This window comes from Heloderma suspectum, chromosome 5, assembly GCF_057233095.1.
Source record: "Heloderma suspectum isolate Gila_16-S chromosome 5, 16-S_ref, whole genome shotgun sequence".
In the NCBI taxonomy this organism is placed as follows: Eukaryota; Metazoa; Chordata; class Lepidosauria; order Squamata; family Helodermatidae; genus Heloderma; species Heloderma suspectum.
The window spans coordinates 119635698-119653154 of record NC_139462.1 but is presented as its reverse complement, the minus strand read 5'-3'; the positions used below and the strand labels follow the sequence as shown (position 1 = coordinate 119653154).

At 43.5% G+C, this 17457-nt stretch overlaps 1 protein-coding gene across 10 annotated transcripts in view; it reads right to left on the bottom strand.

Moving 5' to 3' along the window:
• The window catches only part of SLC2A9 (solute carrier family 2 member 9), a 128800-nt gene that overhangs the window by 77906 nt on the left and 33437 nt on the right, over nucleotides 1-17457 (bottom strand). For all 10 annotated transcript variants that reach the window (XM_084857122.1, XM_084857118.1, XM_084857114.1 and 7 more), the window contains 3 exons: nucleotides 16859-16957; nucleotides 6255-6415; nucleotides 4678-4802 (listed from right to left, as the gene is read on the bottom strand). In XM_084857122.1, coding sequence (XP_084713248.1) covers nucleotides 4678-4802; nucleotides 6255-6415; nucleotides 16859-16957 — 385 coding nt within the window. The remainder of the gene's footprint in view (nucleotides 1-4677; nucleotides 4803-6254; nucleotides 6416-16858; nucleotides 16958-17457) is intronic.

Sequence of the window (17457 nt, the reverse complement as noted above, 5' to 3'; positions counted from 1 at the left end):
GAAGAGCAGCAGAAGTCCAACAGTTTGTGGCAGCATTTCTCTCTTGGGTGGGTAGGGATAAATGCCTTATATGAACTACTTATTTATTTATATATTTATATTTATTATTGCATTTATATCCCGCCTTTTTTCCTCTTGCAAGGAACTCAAGGCGGCTTACATTATCCTCCTCCTCCTCTCCATTTTATCCTCACAACAACAACCCTGTGAGGTAGGTTGGGCTGAGAGTGTGTGACTGGCCGTGATAAATATTTCTCAAGTGCTTCATATGAAAAAAAAAACGCTTTACTTGAGTGGATGAAAGAATCACATGAGAAATGACAGATTAAAGCAGGGGCACCCAAAGGTACTACAAGCCACCAAGCACTTGCTGTTCGCTGAGATTTTTTTGAAAAGAATGCAGAATTAGGTGGACAGTAGTTTGATCTAGCAAGGCATCTCTTATGTTCTTAAGCACAAATGCATACTGAAGATCACTTAACATAGACTTGTGCCTTAACTATTTTCTGAGTAGGCACTATTGATATGTTAATTAAAAAACAATGGTGTGCTATGGGGATTTGGGGGTGGGGAAGAGGAGGAAGTAGACTATGAAAGACTGGTCAAACCACCCTCCTTTAGATTTAGCTATCCTGGTGGTGCTACATGGCTTCTACAGATATGGTTTGTATTGCTGTTGACATAACTCTAGCATCTTGTCTAATAAGTCTTATATAAATTTTGTTGTGGGAAAGGCTGCACAAGCAAGGGGCCCATGGCAGCTAGGAGAAAAAGGATCCTGATGACAATATGGTTGGCTATGTGCCTTTATTGACATTCATGACCTGTATATCCTCTACCCTAATTGAATTAAGAAGAGTTCTGCAATATGCAAAGTATGGGAACTCTAGATACATGCAAATGCCTTCCTGACTACTATGTCACCACCCTAGTCAAACAAGCCATGAGGGCACCTTTAAACTGGCCAGTCCTTGGTGGGAAACATGGTGTCATCTGGAAGTATCCTCACCTTAAGATAGATCAGGAGGTTAGAGTATCACCTGGGCACCCCTTGTGGTATCCTTGGATCTAGGAACCTCCACATAATTGTCTCTTGGAAGCATGGCTTTTGTAACGCTTAGGCAGCCAGGAGTCTAAATAGAGACTCCTATTCAGTCCTCAGAGCCCAGGTACTGTACCCTTTGTTTTAATTTTATCGTAAGAATTCCCAGAGTCACCGCCCTGATGTGCTTTCAGTGAAATCTATAATATCCCTTGGGTCCAGCCACCCTGCGCACCATTGATCATGTGACTTGGCATAAGCAGACAGTCTGTTGTGCAGCTCCATGATCCACCCAGGGTTTGACTAGCTTACTGTCTTTTCCTTGTGATCTACTCCTAGCTCTCCCCTCTCCTCCTCTAGTGTCTAGCTCACCTTTCCAGGGCCAGAGTTTTTCTGTTTCACTTGCACTACCATGCTACTGCCTTGTATACCCATGTAGCTTCACCCCCATGAACATCATTGCTGCCTTCAAGCTACTTCTATGTCAGCCGTGCTCTCCAATTGCACTGGCAGCTCGATTATCTGCCTGGGACACCTAAGGGCCCTCTCACATTGGGTAAGTGACAACAATATCATGGTCACTGACCTTATGCGGGCCTCTTGGAATCTCAAGGGGAGAGCTGTATGACTCTTATGAGTTGTTGACTTTAAGAACAGCAGTTTATTCTTCCTGTAGCCAAGCATTTCCCTTAAGTTCCCTGGCCTCTTTCCATATTGTCAGTTTTTGAGTGAGTCGGGATTCAAGGACAGACTTTGTTTTAGTGCTCTCCAAATTCTATTTCTGAACTGCATTCTGCATTGTGCAAGGCTCTGGGGTCATAATAATGGGTCAGACAGCTGTCAGTCCCCCATCATTGGGTTTGTCCCCAATCTTTGGACATATCAGCCTTGGGGGGAGGGGTTCATTGTGGTCCTCAGACCATCCAGACCAAGGTCAAAACCTCTGTCCAAAGACTGACCAACACCAGGGTAGCCTGTGCTCACTGTGAGTTTCCAAGTAACTGTGACAAAGTCCTTTGTATTCTCCTTTCTTTGCAACAAGGTAAATACACACTCTGACTCTTCTCTCTCTTTCTCCTGATACAGCTCTAAACCATGTCCATCACATGGCTAACCCCTGTGCCGTTGAAACTTGAATTAATCCTGTTGCACTTCAGCCCCCCAAGACCACCTCGCCATTTTCCTAGCACCCAGCCCATTCCTTATTTAGCGAGCCGTAACTCCCTGCCTCCACCTCTTCTTACTCTATCACTGTTACTAGGAATAGTCTGCCAATCCAGAGCTAGGGGCTGATGTACTAATACTTCTTTTACTTTCTGTAAATATTTATAGCAGGGATAGGAAACCTGGTGCCCTCCAGACATTTTGGACTACAACTCCCAGAATTCCTGACAATTTTAGGCATGCTGGCTGGGGCTCATGGGAGCTGCAGACCAAAACATCTGGAGGGCAACATGTTGTGTGCCCCTGATTTATGGTAAAATAAAACTTATATACTTCACTTGCCAGCAAACTTGTGTTAATTTCCCAAGTTTTGTTGAAGTACAGTGTAAAATCTACTATGTGCACATCACACTCCTACAAAGATTCCAGTATTTCTGGGTTCGTTGGCTACACGTGTACATATGCGTGCTCATGTGCACATGTGAACAAGGACATTTGGCAACATTATCTATTGGGGAAAAAATGTCAAAGCCTCTGGATCTGAAGACAGTGATTGATAGATTTGCTGCTGCTCACAAAAACATGCACTTCCAACTTCAATAAACTAAATAATCCCTATTCTGTCATCCTGTACCGTCTTGTATAACGTATTATGTGGTATCAAAAACAGCAAGCCTTTATTCCCCAATCCTGGGGCCAGTCCACATGCCTGATTTAATGCGGAAGGAGAGCACATCAGGGTTGTTTGTGACAGATGACACTGTTGCCAATCTGCAGCCAACCAGCAGCTTCCCTCTTGAAAAACTGAATTTTCATAAAGTCCTTTTACTCCGTATTTTTTACTGAAAGTGCCTCCCAGGCGGTTCAGCTGCACTGTGCCCCATCCCTTCGCATTAAATCCTGGGCGTGCTGCTGTGATGTGACTGTGACCTGGCAGTAACATGGTCAAGGGGTGGGGCCGCCCCCCCATCCACTCTTTTGCCACTAGGAGTACCTAACCTGCCTTTTCAGTTCATAAATGCACTACGCTGTTTCTGCCATGCACAATTGCGCAGTTGCTGCTCCCCCCCCTTCACTCTTTCACCACTGGGAGTACCTACTCTTCCTTTTCAATTCAAACATTTTAAATTTAATTTGTCTCAGATTATTTTTTTTCCGAGCGTACCACGTTGGAGAAGTAACTGGTGGTCTCCTTTCACATATCACTGAGCATGGAAAGGGGGGCTGCAGAGGGAAGCAAGCCTGCTGTTCCCAATGGGCCTGTGTTTCTCATTCATGAAAGCGCTACAGCGCTGTTTGGGGGGCTTCAGAATGGCATATTTGTGGTTTCACCTGTCAGAGTATCTAGCCTTTACCTCCCATTCATAAAAGTGTGGACAGGAGGAGGAAGCTTAGTTCATGGTCTGGAAGTGGAGGAGGCAGCAGCAGCCCTGCTGCTGGCTCCAGAGCATTTAGGGAAAACTACCGCATTACTCCTCCATGAAACTTCCCTGAGCAGAGGAGCATGGACAGGGGTGGGGAGCAAGCCTCTCTCATTGGCTGAACAGCATCTATGGGGTTGACAATGTTCACTTCTACTAGCCGGACTCTGCCCACTCAACCCTAAAGTAAGGCAATTTCAACTACAGTTTGACCTTTGAAAAGCGGGGTTTTAGGTACCGTTTACTCTGCTTTTCTTGCTTCATGTGCTGCTGATGAACAAAAACCAAGTTCATGAAAATCCAGATAATACTCCAACGCGCTTCTCATTTCATTTTCGTGTAGATCCTCCTAATCTTTGCCACCCATAAATTTATAAAGAAATATGAAGAAATATAACTTTCTGATTAACGGGAAAATGTGTTCCAGTGAGCAGCTACTGTTAAACTTTAATGAGGTATGAAGCACATGGTATGACTTGATCGATGGGACTCAAGGTTTTTTTGCAGGGACTGCTTATGCACAGGCCCAACCGCTTGTATATTCTGTTGAACTGGGGCTATGACTTTATTTATTTATTTATTTATTTATTTCTATACCGCCCAATAGCCGAAGCTCTCTGGGCGGTTCACAAAAACTAAAACCAAACAACACACAATAAAACAATTTAAAATATAGACTTGTAGAAGACATGTACCTGACTCTAGCAGACGTGCTCGTTCACTAGAAAATTACAACTTCCTGGATAGAACGATTTGGGATTCTTCTAGAAATTGGAAACTCAACCTACCCATGCAAGAGATAATCAGAACAACGAGGTCCCCTATTCTGTTTTAAGAGGGATTTCAGCCTTGCGATGACTGAGATATTCTGTGCTAAAAATCCGCATTCATAAGCCTGGCTCTTGCTGCTGATAGGTTTCATCTGTAAGAATTTTGACTCCCCCACTGTTCTTCAGTCTCAGCTAGTTCAGCTGAAGTATCAGGGCCTTGGATAGCAGGGATTGCTCACCATCAGTTGTGCAGGTATATACAGCACAGACTAAATCATACCTCCATCAATGCCCATTATGAATCGGCCCAGAATAATCATTTCGAAGATTCCTGCCAGTTGAGAGAATGCCATCAACAATGCAGCCATAATGGCAAATACATTATTTAGCAACAGTGTACGTTTTCTGAAAGGAAACAAATTACATATTACATATTGCATGTTTACAATGCCAGTTAAACAACAGCTTTTGATAGTCACAATAAACTGCATTTATTATTACAATACCTTGCTGTTACACATAATGGGATAAAATGAGTGAAAGCTTATACCTAAAATGCAAAAACTGGACAGCATTAAACAGACATCTTTCATAGATTCAGTGAATAAAATTACTCGAGGGTGGAACTACACATTACGAAGGAAACCACTCTGCTGACAAAATGGTATCCCTGTGTAAAGCTTCCCCCTCACCCTCTGTAACTTCCACTGCAACTAGCCCATGGTCGATGACCTTAATCTGTGTATTTCCCCAAAGCTGCCCTTCATCACTGTTTGCTGCTGGCATGGGTGAAGGAAACACACAGCATAATAGGATAAATTAGTTGTAGTAGAAGTTACAGAGAAGGTGGGTGAACTCAACACAGGGCTGCCATTTTGGGTGGCAGCCCCGTGTTTTTTTGAAGTATGTAGTTCCATGCTTAAAGACACTGCTCTGATTCTCACCGTTTCACCTGGGACCTTCAGAAACTACGTCCCAGTCAGGGTACTGAAATAGCAGACAGACATGAGCAGGCTGCTTGTAGTTTCAGTAAATCAGTTGTTAGGGAATGTTGACAAAGAAAGCTAAATGATGCAGTCAAATGTTATTCATGCACTATTCCAAGTTTGGAACCATTTCACTAACGGCACTAACCTTGTACTGAGGAAAAGATAGAGTGGCCCAGTGTCACAAGAATGTGTCAAAAATGCACCACTGAGAGCCCCCAAGTGTACTCTCTTGTACTCTCCCTCCCATTGTGAGGAGGGCGTCTGTAGCTTAGATCACTTACAAGGTACACATATTGCAATACCAAGGAGTACACTTAGGGGAGTAGAATGGATGGTTTCAGTGCTAGATCATTTCTTGGAAGCATCATTTCTTTATTATCACTCTACGTTCCTACTTTGTCAGGACTAAACTAAACGTTCTGCTAATTATGCATAGCAGATTGGCTTACTTGAGTGTAAGCATCCACAGCCCCAGTGCGGATTGGGACTGTGGTGATTTGGGAAGGGGGGATTTAAGTTCCCCCACTGCCATTTTCATTCCAAAATTCTTGTATGTAGCTCATAATAAAACAAAATAAAAATAATATTAAGACAGAAACAAGACCAGATTTTATTTGGAAAATAAGTAGCTTATCTTTTGGAAGCATTTAAGAGCAACTACAACAAAATTACATTGTATGCATTTGTACTTGGTGTTAATGTAATCCTAATTGTTTTAATTTTGGAAGTACCTTTCTAAATCCTCGAGTCTTAATACTTGGGGGGGGGAGTGCCACCTAGAGGAAAGCATGCTATTTTTTGTAATATAATAAATCAAAAGCATGAAAAACATACAAACACAATACAAAGCTCTTGGTTCTATACTTACCGGCCAAAATATTTGACAGCTGGAGTAGCAATCAAAGCACCCACAAGTCCACCAATGGCAAAAATAGAAACAGATATAGTCCAGAGCAAGGTAACTGATTGTTCTGATATTGACTGGTTATAGCTTCTTTCCCAACTTTCATTGTAAAACTTCTTGATAAACTGCAAATAACAGAAAGTTTTTAAGTAATAAAAACATGCTGGTCAGTGTGGATAAACAGCATTTTTTAAAATTAACATTTTTAAAAACTGAGTCTGCCCACCACCCCAGTCACCGGTGGCCCAGCCTCCACTGTGACACACTAGCCTTTTACAGATGATCCAAAGGTGTGGGGAGAGTGGAGTTGTGGTAGCAGGCTCTGTCCTTGAGCCACGTGCAATCATCAGATCATCTGCAGAGTGGCCTCACACACACAGCTATACGAACAGAGGGCTCTTTTCCACATGATCAGGAAGGAACCCTGCCAAATTAATGGCCATCAAAGCTACTTGCACTGACATCACACTGTGCTATGTGTGTGGGTGTTGAGAGCACAGGCATTTTGCTAGTTCCTAGCACTTGTACTGAGGCTGTTTTTCCTATATCAGTTAATGGAAGAAGCCAAAAGGGATTTTTGCTTTTGTTTTTAATCATGTTAAATGAGTGAAATGGTAGAGGTGGGGGAGGGATGGGCAGAGAGAACATCTAACCCGAGCAAAGCAGGGATGAAGGTAGGCAAAGTGAGGGGGCCTCTTCATTTTGTCTCCCTCTGTGTCATAGGAAGATCATTTGAAGCTCCCTTTACACCGAGTGAGGCCGCTATGGCACTGTTTATTCTGGCCAGGAGGATCTCTTTAGGGAGTCTCAGGCAGAGGTCCTCTCTGGTCCTGCTGACCGAGATCCTTTAGCTAGAGGTGCTAGGCATTGTTGGGCGTGCTCTCTGTCTTGGAGCTATGGCTCCTCTGTCACATGTCATTGGCTCTTCTACATTCTCCTCCTGTGAGAGAAGAACCCTGGATTGGGGAAAGGCAGAAGCTGCTGCCCTCCCCCTTCCCAACCCAATTGGTTGTACTGAATGCATGAGGAGCTGCTGATGAAGAGGAGGACAGCTAACAGCTTTGGGTACTCTTTTTACTCATCTAGTTATGATGATGAAGAAAAAGGTCTCCATATAGTCCTTACTCATTTGAAGTTATTAGAAGAGCCACTGATAACAGAATTCTCCCCCTGCCCCACACCTATAGGTATTAACTCTGAACAGACTTTTGAAGATTGATCCTTGACCTGTAGCGTGAGCAGACAATATTTAAAACCTTTATCCATCAGCAGCAATATTGATTGTGTCATTCCTACTGCTTAAGGGTTATATTTTTAAAATTACTCCAAAAATAACACCAGGAAATTGCTACATAGGGACAATACAAATAACCTGGCATTTGTGACATTCAGGTTCCAGCTGGACTACAGTGCATCTGTCATTTCTTTAGAAAAAATGTTTAAGAGACTCAGATTACAAAACTAGAAGAGACTTTATAGCAGCACAATGTCCAGGCCTGACAACAATATCATTGTCAGGCCTGGATTTAGGTTTCTGAAGGCCGTAGGCATTTTATAGACTAGGAGTGCAATCACATACTACAGCTATGCGCATGGGGGGTGGGAGGCTTTAGGATATAGAAGAAGCCCTATCCCATCAGCATATGTCCAGATATGCCTCTGTTGGTGAGGTTCTGCCAGCACAACATTGCAGATAAGCTAGCAGAGCTCCATCTCAAGGTACCTGCACCACTGCAGCAAATCCAGTAGAAGAGGGGCCAACATAGGACAAAGACAGGATGAGTGAGAAACACCAAATCCTGCACTCCTTCATATCCTGCCCTTGATTCCAGCATAACAGTCCATCAACTTCAGAGGTCATGTAAGTCCAAAACCCACCTGATCAATAATTCACTGAAGACCAATCTAAGATCAGCAACAGAAAGAACCAAATCACACACAGCAGAGCTACGCATAATAGGCTTATTGACTTCAGTGTAAATGTGAGTGGCCCCAATTTGGATTGGGACTGTGGCACTCCAGAAAGGAGGGATTTAAGTTTTCCACCATTTTCACCCCCAAATTCCACACACAGCCCACGAGGGGGGGGGGGACTCAATGAATCAATGAAAGAGTAAGAGGGTTCATTCAAAGCGATGGCAAAAGAATGGTTAAGGGCTGTCCAGAAGTTCATAAAAATCAGCCAGCAAGGGGAACAGATCAGCAATAATATAATTTTTAAAGAAGTGTCTTTTGTTTTTGAATCCTGCAGTCATAAAAATACAGTTTGCAAAATCTTTCTCCCAAATGAGATGATGTTTCAACAGTAGAAAAAATTGAAGCAAGCCCAATCCACAAAAATTATATTTCAAATCCTTCTAGAAAAAACTACAGTCAAACAGCAAATTGATAACTCTTGTGCACAAACAGAACAGATATGCCTACTCTGGCTTCAATTCATCCACTGCACATTATTCACCTTATTTGGGAGATAAATACAGTCATGCACAGTGTAACTTGGCCATGGCGCTTGCTGAAACTCGGCTTGCCCAAGGAGTCGATATTCCTCTGGTTGTGCCCCTCCACTAACACCACACCAACAATGCACTGCCAGGACTGCATCATTTGTTTTTATCCCTTTTAAGAAAGCAAGTGCCAAAAACAGCCCGGAGAAGAGAAAAAAGTAATCATTCCAGGGATACAGGGTTCCTAAGAAGCTGCTGGAAGAAGGTTGGCAAGGGTCCGTTCAGGAAGGCAGGACAATGACAATCGTCTGTCCTTCTTCTCACATCCTCATCATCTACCTCCTTTTTAACTTGACTAGTTAAAAGTCCATTTTAACTTTTTAAACTGACACCTTGAACATTTCATGGCTCAGTTGCCTTCAGATATAGACTTTAGACTCAGTCTGCCCAGCTTCTGATTTATTTAGGCCCTTTTAAAGTCTAACGTTTTACTTTCAATAAAACAATGGATTATTTTGCAGAACTGCTGTAAGCCTCTCTCTCCAAGCCAAAGTCCTGCAATAAGAGGTTAATGGACTTTATTGGCATTGGCAAAGTATTTGTTCATAATATTTAGAAACTCAAATCCCACCCCACCCTCATGCAATAAGACCAGAATTAGGAAGACATTTGTGTGGACATGTTTCTCCATTGCATTCGATGGGAAGCTTCACTTCCACCCCATCGGAGACTGACAACTGGCATTCAATATGAGACCAGGAGTTCCCCCTCCAGACAGTGAGTTAGTCAAATATTTTCTTATCTCTATGCCCTCAAACTGGCCCGGCATATGGGGTCAGCATGGGCGGGCACCTGCTGAGCGCCCAGAGATAGCAGCAGTAGTAGTGGTGGGACTTTGGCGGTGGACAGGTGGGCGGCTTTGGCAATGGGGGGTAGTTTTGGTGGAAAGCGGGCAGCTTTGGCAGAGGGCAAGTGGGAACATTGGTGGGACAGCAGAAGGCCTATCGGTAGCCCTGTGCTGAGGCCCCACTGCAGCTTGGCACCAGCCCTGCCCTCAACATTCTGGAATCTCATAGGGCACTGTGAGACTGGTACTAGAATCTCACAGGGCAATTTTTTTTTTTAACCTTCCCCATATATTTTAATTTACAAAGTTATATACTTTTGCATTCCTAGGTAATCCCCTGAGTATGCAGAAACCATCACCTTATATTTGTAGGTGGCCCAATTTCACTTCTAAACTGGCACCACATCTGCTGCTAGACGGACCTGAGACAAAGGGCTTCTTCACACAGAGCTTTTATCCTGCTTTTGAGATTGCTCACTCGAGGAAGCTTGTGGGCCCTTTAGATGATGCCATTAACCTCCAGGACGTCTCCTGCACTAAATGACCTTTATTCCATTTTTAAATATATTACAGAATCATAGATGGGGAAGGAAACAGCAACCCACCCCAGTATTCTTGCCATGAAAACTAAATGGATCAGTACAACCAGAGATATGTCAGTATACCATTGGAAGATGGGACTCCCAGGTCGGAAGATGGTCAAAATGGACCTTGTGGGAGCTAGGGGTGGCAATGGCCAACAGGAAGCTCTGGCGTGGGCTGGTCCATGAAGTCACGAAGAGTCGGAAGCGACTGAACGAATAAACAACAACAGAATCATATAATAGTAGGGTTGGAAGGGGCCTACAAGGCCATCAAGTCCAACCCCCTGCTCAATGCAGGAATCCAAGTCACAGCATCCATGACAGATCAAGATCCTGAAAAGATTTCTGCTGTGCTAAAGGATCAGATAGTGGGTGATGTAAAAGGGACTCTGCCTGTGACCATGGAGAACTGCTGGCTAAGTAGACAGCGCTGGGCTAGATGGACAAAGAGCAGCTTCTGGTATAAGGCAGCTTCCTACAACGCTGCAAGGCTCAGAATGGGGCCAACCCTGAACATGAACATTTTATAATTAAATAGTGGGGGGAGGTGTCTGGCGAGTGGGAAAGGAGTCCTTTCCACTTTTGTTTCTCCTGAATCATCCCTGATTAGTTTATGAAGCAAGCATCTTAAGACTTCACAGCAAGCATCCACCAGCCCTAATCTTCTTTACATGACAATTATGACAGTTATTATAAGCTATTAGGGGCTTAAGCAGGCTAATTCCTTCTTCACTCTCCCTTCCAGGAGGTATCCCAACTGATACCTCCTGAAAGCTACAAGCTCTTGTCAGACAGTTTTGGGAGTTTTAAAAAACATAATTTTTCTTTTAATTTATATGCATACTTCTGCATACTTTGAACATGCATTTTTGGGTGGCCCCATTTCACTTCCAACTGATAGGCACTCAAACACCTGTGTTTGCTATTAGAGGGAACTACCTCTAAACTACCTGTTTAGAGGCTGGCTTATGGCTAGTTAAATTGCAGCAATTCCCTGTTTTTAAACCTCTAAAGGGGCAAAATGGAATGCAGACATTTGCTTTTAATTCGAAAAAAGAGAGGCTTAGGCCATCTCTGAATAAACATACTGCCAATGCCTACTGGATAAATTGCTGAGGCATGTAATGGATTTCATCACTGAGCAAAGTGCACCTAATAGGGTCAAAGGTGTGTGATAAATACAACTCCACCATGACTAATTTCAGCATTCCAGTGGAATAACAAACGATGCTATGTTTGACTATCTGAAACAACTATGCATATATTACCTACCATATTTCTTCTGTAAAAGCTGTACCGTTTTAGTTTTAATTGCTATGATGTAGTGCTATTGATTGATTTTCATCTGAAGAACTCTGCTATTAGTTTGTTTCCAGATATCATGCTACATTACTACCATGCTGCTTTCCTTGATGTATTGCTCTTTAGGGGTGTAAACAACTTGCCCAAATACTTCAACTTATTATTTATTTAATTAAATTTATATTGCATCTTTCCACTATAACAGCTCAAGCAGCTAACAGAATACAGAAAAAATATCAACATTATACTTAAAACATTAAAATCACCAATTAAAAAACATCCAATAAAAAGACATCAAATGAAACAGAAATAAAAATAAAAGACAAATAAAAACACATCAGTAAGAAAGAAACAATACCACCCATCAGACTGAAAAACCAATTCAGCAGCAAATCAGCTTAGAGACCAATCCTATGGCTCCTAAACAGGGTCGGGGAGGGGGGGCATAGGATAGTTCAGATTCCTGGATCTGAGGTTGGAGTCAGCACTCTGACCTTGGGCCCAGGAGTATGAGCCCCCCCCCCTTGCAGCTGGCCGGGAGAGAACTGCACCAGCTGCTTCTCTGAGGTTGCAACAGCAACCTCAGGGAGGAGGTAAAGGGGGCATTCCCGTGGGCAGGGAGAGGACTGAGGAGGCCGGTTTCTGAGGAATCCTCCGGCCTCCTTCCCTCCCCCTCCCTGAAGCTTCAGGTAAATAGGCAAAAAAGCCTGTCTAGCTGAAATACAGAGTGGGAGGAGCCCAGAGGCGAAGATCGCCTCTGCTGCTGCTCCTGTTCTGCATTGGATGGCCGTAAGCCTCTGAGTTCGGAGGCTTACGGCCATCCCCATAGGACTGTGCCCTTAAATGCCAAAACCTAGCCTCAATAAAAATGTCTTTGCCTGCCAGTGGAAGGATAACAGAGATGGAGCTAGCCTGGCCTCCCTTGGCAGAGAGTCCCAAAGCCTGGGAGTGGCTACCAAGAAGGCCCTCTCTTGCGTTCCTGCCAGATGTGGCTCTAATAACAGAGGGGCCAAGAGACCGGCCCCTCCCGAGAATCTGAACCCCCAGGCAAGTTCATATGGGAGAATGTGGTCTTTCAGGTAGCCTGCTCCCAAGCCAGATAGGGCTTTATAGGGTCATAACCAGCACTTTGAATTGTAAACGGACCAGTAGCCACTGCCAGTAAACTCTTGTAACAAGGGAGTCATGTCTTCTTACACCTGGCCCCAGTCAATAGTATGGCCGCAACATTCTGGGTCAGCTGAAGTTTTCCAACACTGTTCGGAAGGCCTTCCCATGTAAAGCCCATGACAATTACAATTGTCCAAACAGGATGTAACTAAAGCATGTGTCATAATGGTCAGATCTGACATCTCCAGGAACTTATGCACAAAACTTAGCTGTGCAAACATACTCCTAACCACTGCTGCTCGGGGCTGAATGCAGCAGTGCACCCAAGATGTACTCCTGGATTTAGGAGGGGAGTGCAACCTCATCCAACACAGGTGGAGTCCCTGTTCCCTGACCTGCCTTTGGACTGACCAGGCCCACCTCTGGCTTGTCTAGATCAAGCATCAGTTTCTTCAACCTCATCCACCCTCATCCATCTTCCTTGATTTTGGCATTCCATGTTTGGGGCACTTGTCCTCAAAAGCAGGTAGGGTTTTTGGGTTTTTTTGCAATGCAGGACTTTGAAGTGCACCCAGCTATCCCTGACAGAGAGTGGTGGGGAGCAAGGCTGGGTTTTGCTTGCACTGTGTGCATGCACACCATTTGCCAGGGCAGGAGGGCTTAGATGGGGGGGTGTTAACTGTTCTCTGTTTTTGGTGTGGCGTCTGTTTTGGTTGGGTGTATTTCTCTGAGCATCACCATTTTCCCTTCTATGAAATGAGTATTTTGTTGTGCTTTGCTGGGGCAAATATGTGATTTGGCATTTGAGACTCAAACCCTACCTCTGCCTTGCAATTAGGTTCTTGGGGAAGTAACTTTTACTTTTGCCTCACCAGTTTGCTTTCTGGAAATTGGTGTTTTGTGAATGGTCATGCCCACCATGGAAGCCATTTTGTGGCAGCACCCATGACCCTCTCTCGAAATTCCAAATGTCTCCACTGGCTCAAAAAGATTGGTGACCCTCTGCCTTTGCGGTATACTGCAGATCTGAACTTTTGCATTGCATGTGCAATAGTGTTAACTGTGAAATGGATTGCACTTCTAGTCACTGGTTTTCCCCCCACAAAGCTGACAATAGTAATAAATCTGCTGCTTGTTCAGGACACTTCTGTGGAACAGTGAATATGCAATTTTCAGTTGTCATATCAGCAGCTACAGTAAATCACGTCCCTATTGCTGTCTTGGAAGTAAAATGTATCCTTATTTCCTATGATACAGTGTAATACCACAATTTCCCTTAGGGTCTTTCTAGGCTGTTTCATAGTATAATTATTCTGTTTTCGTTAATCAGTTGTTGTGTGTTCTTTTTCCTGAAATTTGCATTTCTGTTGCAGATGTATTATATTTTTCTAGCACTCAAAGCACAATACTTTGTTCCTGGGGAAATGCAACTCATCACACACATACACATGTCCCAGCATGGTGTATCAATTGCAATGGTAAGAGCTTTGTAGAACAAGTGTCAGAGGCACTATTGGTTAGAAACTGTAACATCAACAGTGACAAGTGATGCAATGCCATTTTCCAACCTTCTGAGGTTTCATTTAATTCTGAATCCTTTAAATATCCTTTTAATCTTAAGTATTCCCCTGTTGTATCGCTCCAGTGGGTGAAGGAACATTAATGTGACCCATCTTAGAAAGTCATGAGCACCAATAACTTTGCTAAGCTTTACTAACCCTAGTGCTAACATTGTTTAGTAGGTCATGCAAAGGGAATTATCTGTACTAGTTCTTCTATCGGTCCTGTTTGCTTTCCAAATGGTAAGTTAATGGAACAACTGAGAGTCTAAGCAGCTGTTGCAAGCCTGAGAGCAGTATGTACTGGAAGACAGTTAAAGGAAATTTCAACAGGATATTCTTGCATACATTACTTAACCTAAATACCTGATAACCCAAATAACTAATATTTTTCTGAGTCTCCCTGGCTTAGAAGCAATCTTAGGGCTCCTAGACTAGAAGCTGATCCACTGCATTTGTTTGCTTTTTATTTTTTATTTTCAGGGTAACTTTCACACTGGTAGATAAAAACAGCAGCAATTGCTGTTTGGACCCAACATGCTGTGCTGCAGTCCTGAGATCTTTTTGCACAACTTTGTTAACCAGGCAATCCTAAGGTTTGGGACAATTACCAGGCAATCCCATGGCAGGCCACTTACACTGCCACAATATTAGCATAAATTCACGAGCACCCTATACTCTCCCAGCACAGAAGTCGATGAGAAAAGAACACTACACCAAAAAGCACAGAATGGAGCAGCACCATTAGCCACACTCACATCCACGACAATACTGTTGATCCCCACTAATCTCAGGCCAGCATGCTGACAACAACCCTATTAAGAACAGCAGTGAAAGATGCCAATCCAGTCACTACATCAAAGACTCAGCACCCTGGGAGGGCCCAATGCTGACTTCTGACCTGCCATGACACAGTCAAAGCCACCACCATCAGGCCCCTTTTACTTAGTGGTGGCAGAATAAGGCCATCCTTGGGGATTGGGCCCCTTCAGGCCCACTATCCATATAGAGGAGAATGACAAGACTTGTCTCTCCCTCTGGGTGACTGTAGTTCAGGAGTGGACAGGTTCAAGGGGTCCAGGGACCCCTCCAACCCCCACCCCAATCCACTCTATGGGCTGCACTCCTGCCACTGTCTCATCACTGAATTTGGGGTGGCAAAAAAGCCCAGCGTTTTTCAAGCTAAATATGCCCTTCCCCCCACTTAATTTGTTTTTCTTGCTGCTGTAAATTTCAGCAGCATGGGGGCAGGGGGGCCACACACCAGGAGGCAGTAGGTGCTGCCTGCCCCTGCTGAGGTAGCTGCCACCGCCTTTCCCTTGCCCACTCACTTAGATGAGTGCTGTTAACAACAAGTTAAGCTGTCAAACAAGTGCTGTTAGGAGCAGCCACCCCCCAGCACAAAGGGGCATGTGGAGTGGCTACTGCTCCTTGCCCCCACTGCTTGCTTTCCCATAGAAGCACTCTAGTAGCCATCACCAGGTGAGCAATCAGGACAGCAATGAGGGTGGAAAGGAGCAACCATCACCCGCCCTCTGTCAGAATGAAAGGGGTTAAGGAGGAGGAATTGCAGCTGCAGTTGGCAGTATCAGAGTGTTGGGTTTTTGTGGGGGACCAGAAGATCCCAAGGGCCCTAGAAAACCTGGAGCCAGTCCTGTCCCAGAAGATCAGCCTGGTCCATATGGCCACAGCATTCATCTCTCCCTCCCTCTCTCTCCATAGATAGATATTAGTCATGTGGAATAGCACCATGGAGAAACAGCTCTTGGGGAGCCTGTGAAGGAGGTCTCAAAGGAATACCATTCGCACCCCCACCCCGCACTAATATTCCAGTCCAGTTACTTATTTGCAAGCCAAAGACCATGAATAAAACCTCTACAACATTACAAAATGTATAGCAGAAAACAATGGAGTAATTTAAACAATTAAAAAGAGAGCTCAGTAAATCTGAAGTAAAATACACCTAGGCCTTTACAAGAAAGAAGCATATTTACAGTTAACCACAATGGCAATTAGAGGTTTACCACGCATTTTTGAAGCTGTTAAGGCAAAAAGCACTACCTGCTGGGTCACACGACTATCTTGATCAGACAGCAGGTAGCATGTATTTCTTAAGACATATTCAGATTGCAACCTGGATACAATATTCCCATGAAATTTGGAACATGATAATACATATAAAGGACACACCCACAGAGAGTGGACCAGATCTTCAATTTCTGAGGATCCACAAATACATAGTCATTGGTCACAAGGGATCCGATGGTATCTGCCATTGAATACTGCTGTCAGCATGGTCTGAAATCATAAAGCTGTAAAAGCTTGTCTAAGTTTAGGAAAGGTCAGATCAACTAAACATGAGGTTTAGTAATATTTAATGAGTAATATTTAAACATGAGGTTACTAATATTTAATGGCTACTTACTCTTTTAACATGTGAAGTGTTATGCTTACATCGCCCTCTACTGGACTAGGTTATTTAATTCCAAAAAAATCACAGACTTGAAAGCATCTATCTATCTATCTATCTATCTATCTATCTATCTATCTAAAAGACGCAAACTTCTAAAACACCTTTAACAAGACATGTACATTTAGTTCTGAAAACTTATTTGCTCTTGTACAAAGTAAGCAAGACAAAAAATTATCATGAATATAGCAAGGGAGTTTACACCAGATTGAGCTAAACTGGATTTAGGTTTTAAGACTTTTATTCACTCACCACTGTTGGAGCATTCACTACAGAAAGATTGTAACCATAGAGGAAGGAAGATCCAAAGGCTCCAGCCAAAGAAGCAACAACAAGACTAGCAGACCAGTCCTGAAAAGAAAAGTAAAGTATTGACATTGTACAGTAAAGGATACTTGGCATACCCTTTGAGTACTGCTTGCAGCAATACAAATGGGAAAACACCAAGAGCCTTGTGGCACCTTAAAGACTAACACATTTATTCTGGCATAAATGTTCATGGGTTATAGCCCACTTCATCAAGTGCATGGACTGTCATCAAGAATTTCAGGTACATATACTGTGTGGGGTGGGGAGAGAATTCTAAACTGAGGCTAGAAGGAAATTAAATGCAGGAGGTTCTGCTAGTGACAATCACATTATTAACAGTGATTGTTAATAATCACTGAATTTTTGAAGCTGTTAAGGCACAGCACAGCTGCTGCTGCTGCTAACACAAATATCCTGGCACTAGGTAAGAGAATTTTAGCATGATAAAAAATCCTTTATCCCAATTCAAGCCTCTGGAGACAGAATTGAACCTGTTGATGAATTCTAACGCAACAGACTCTAGCTCTAATTTACATTTGAAG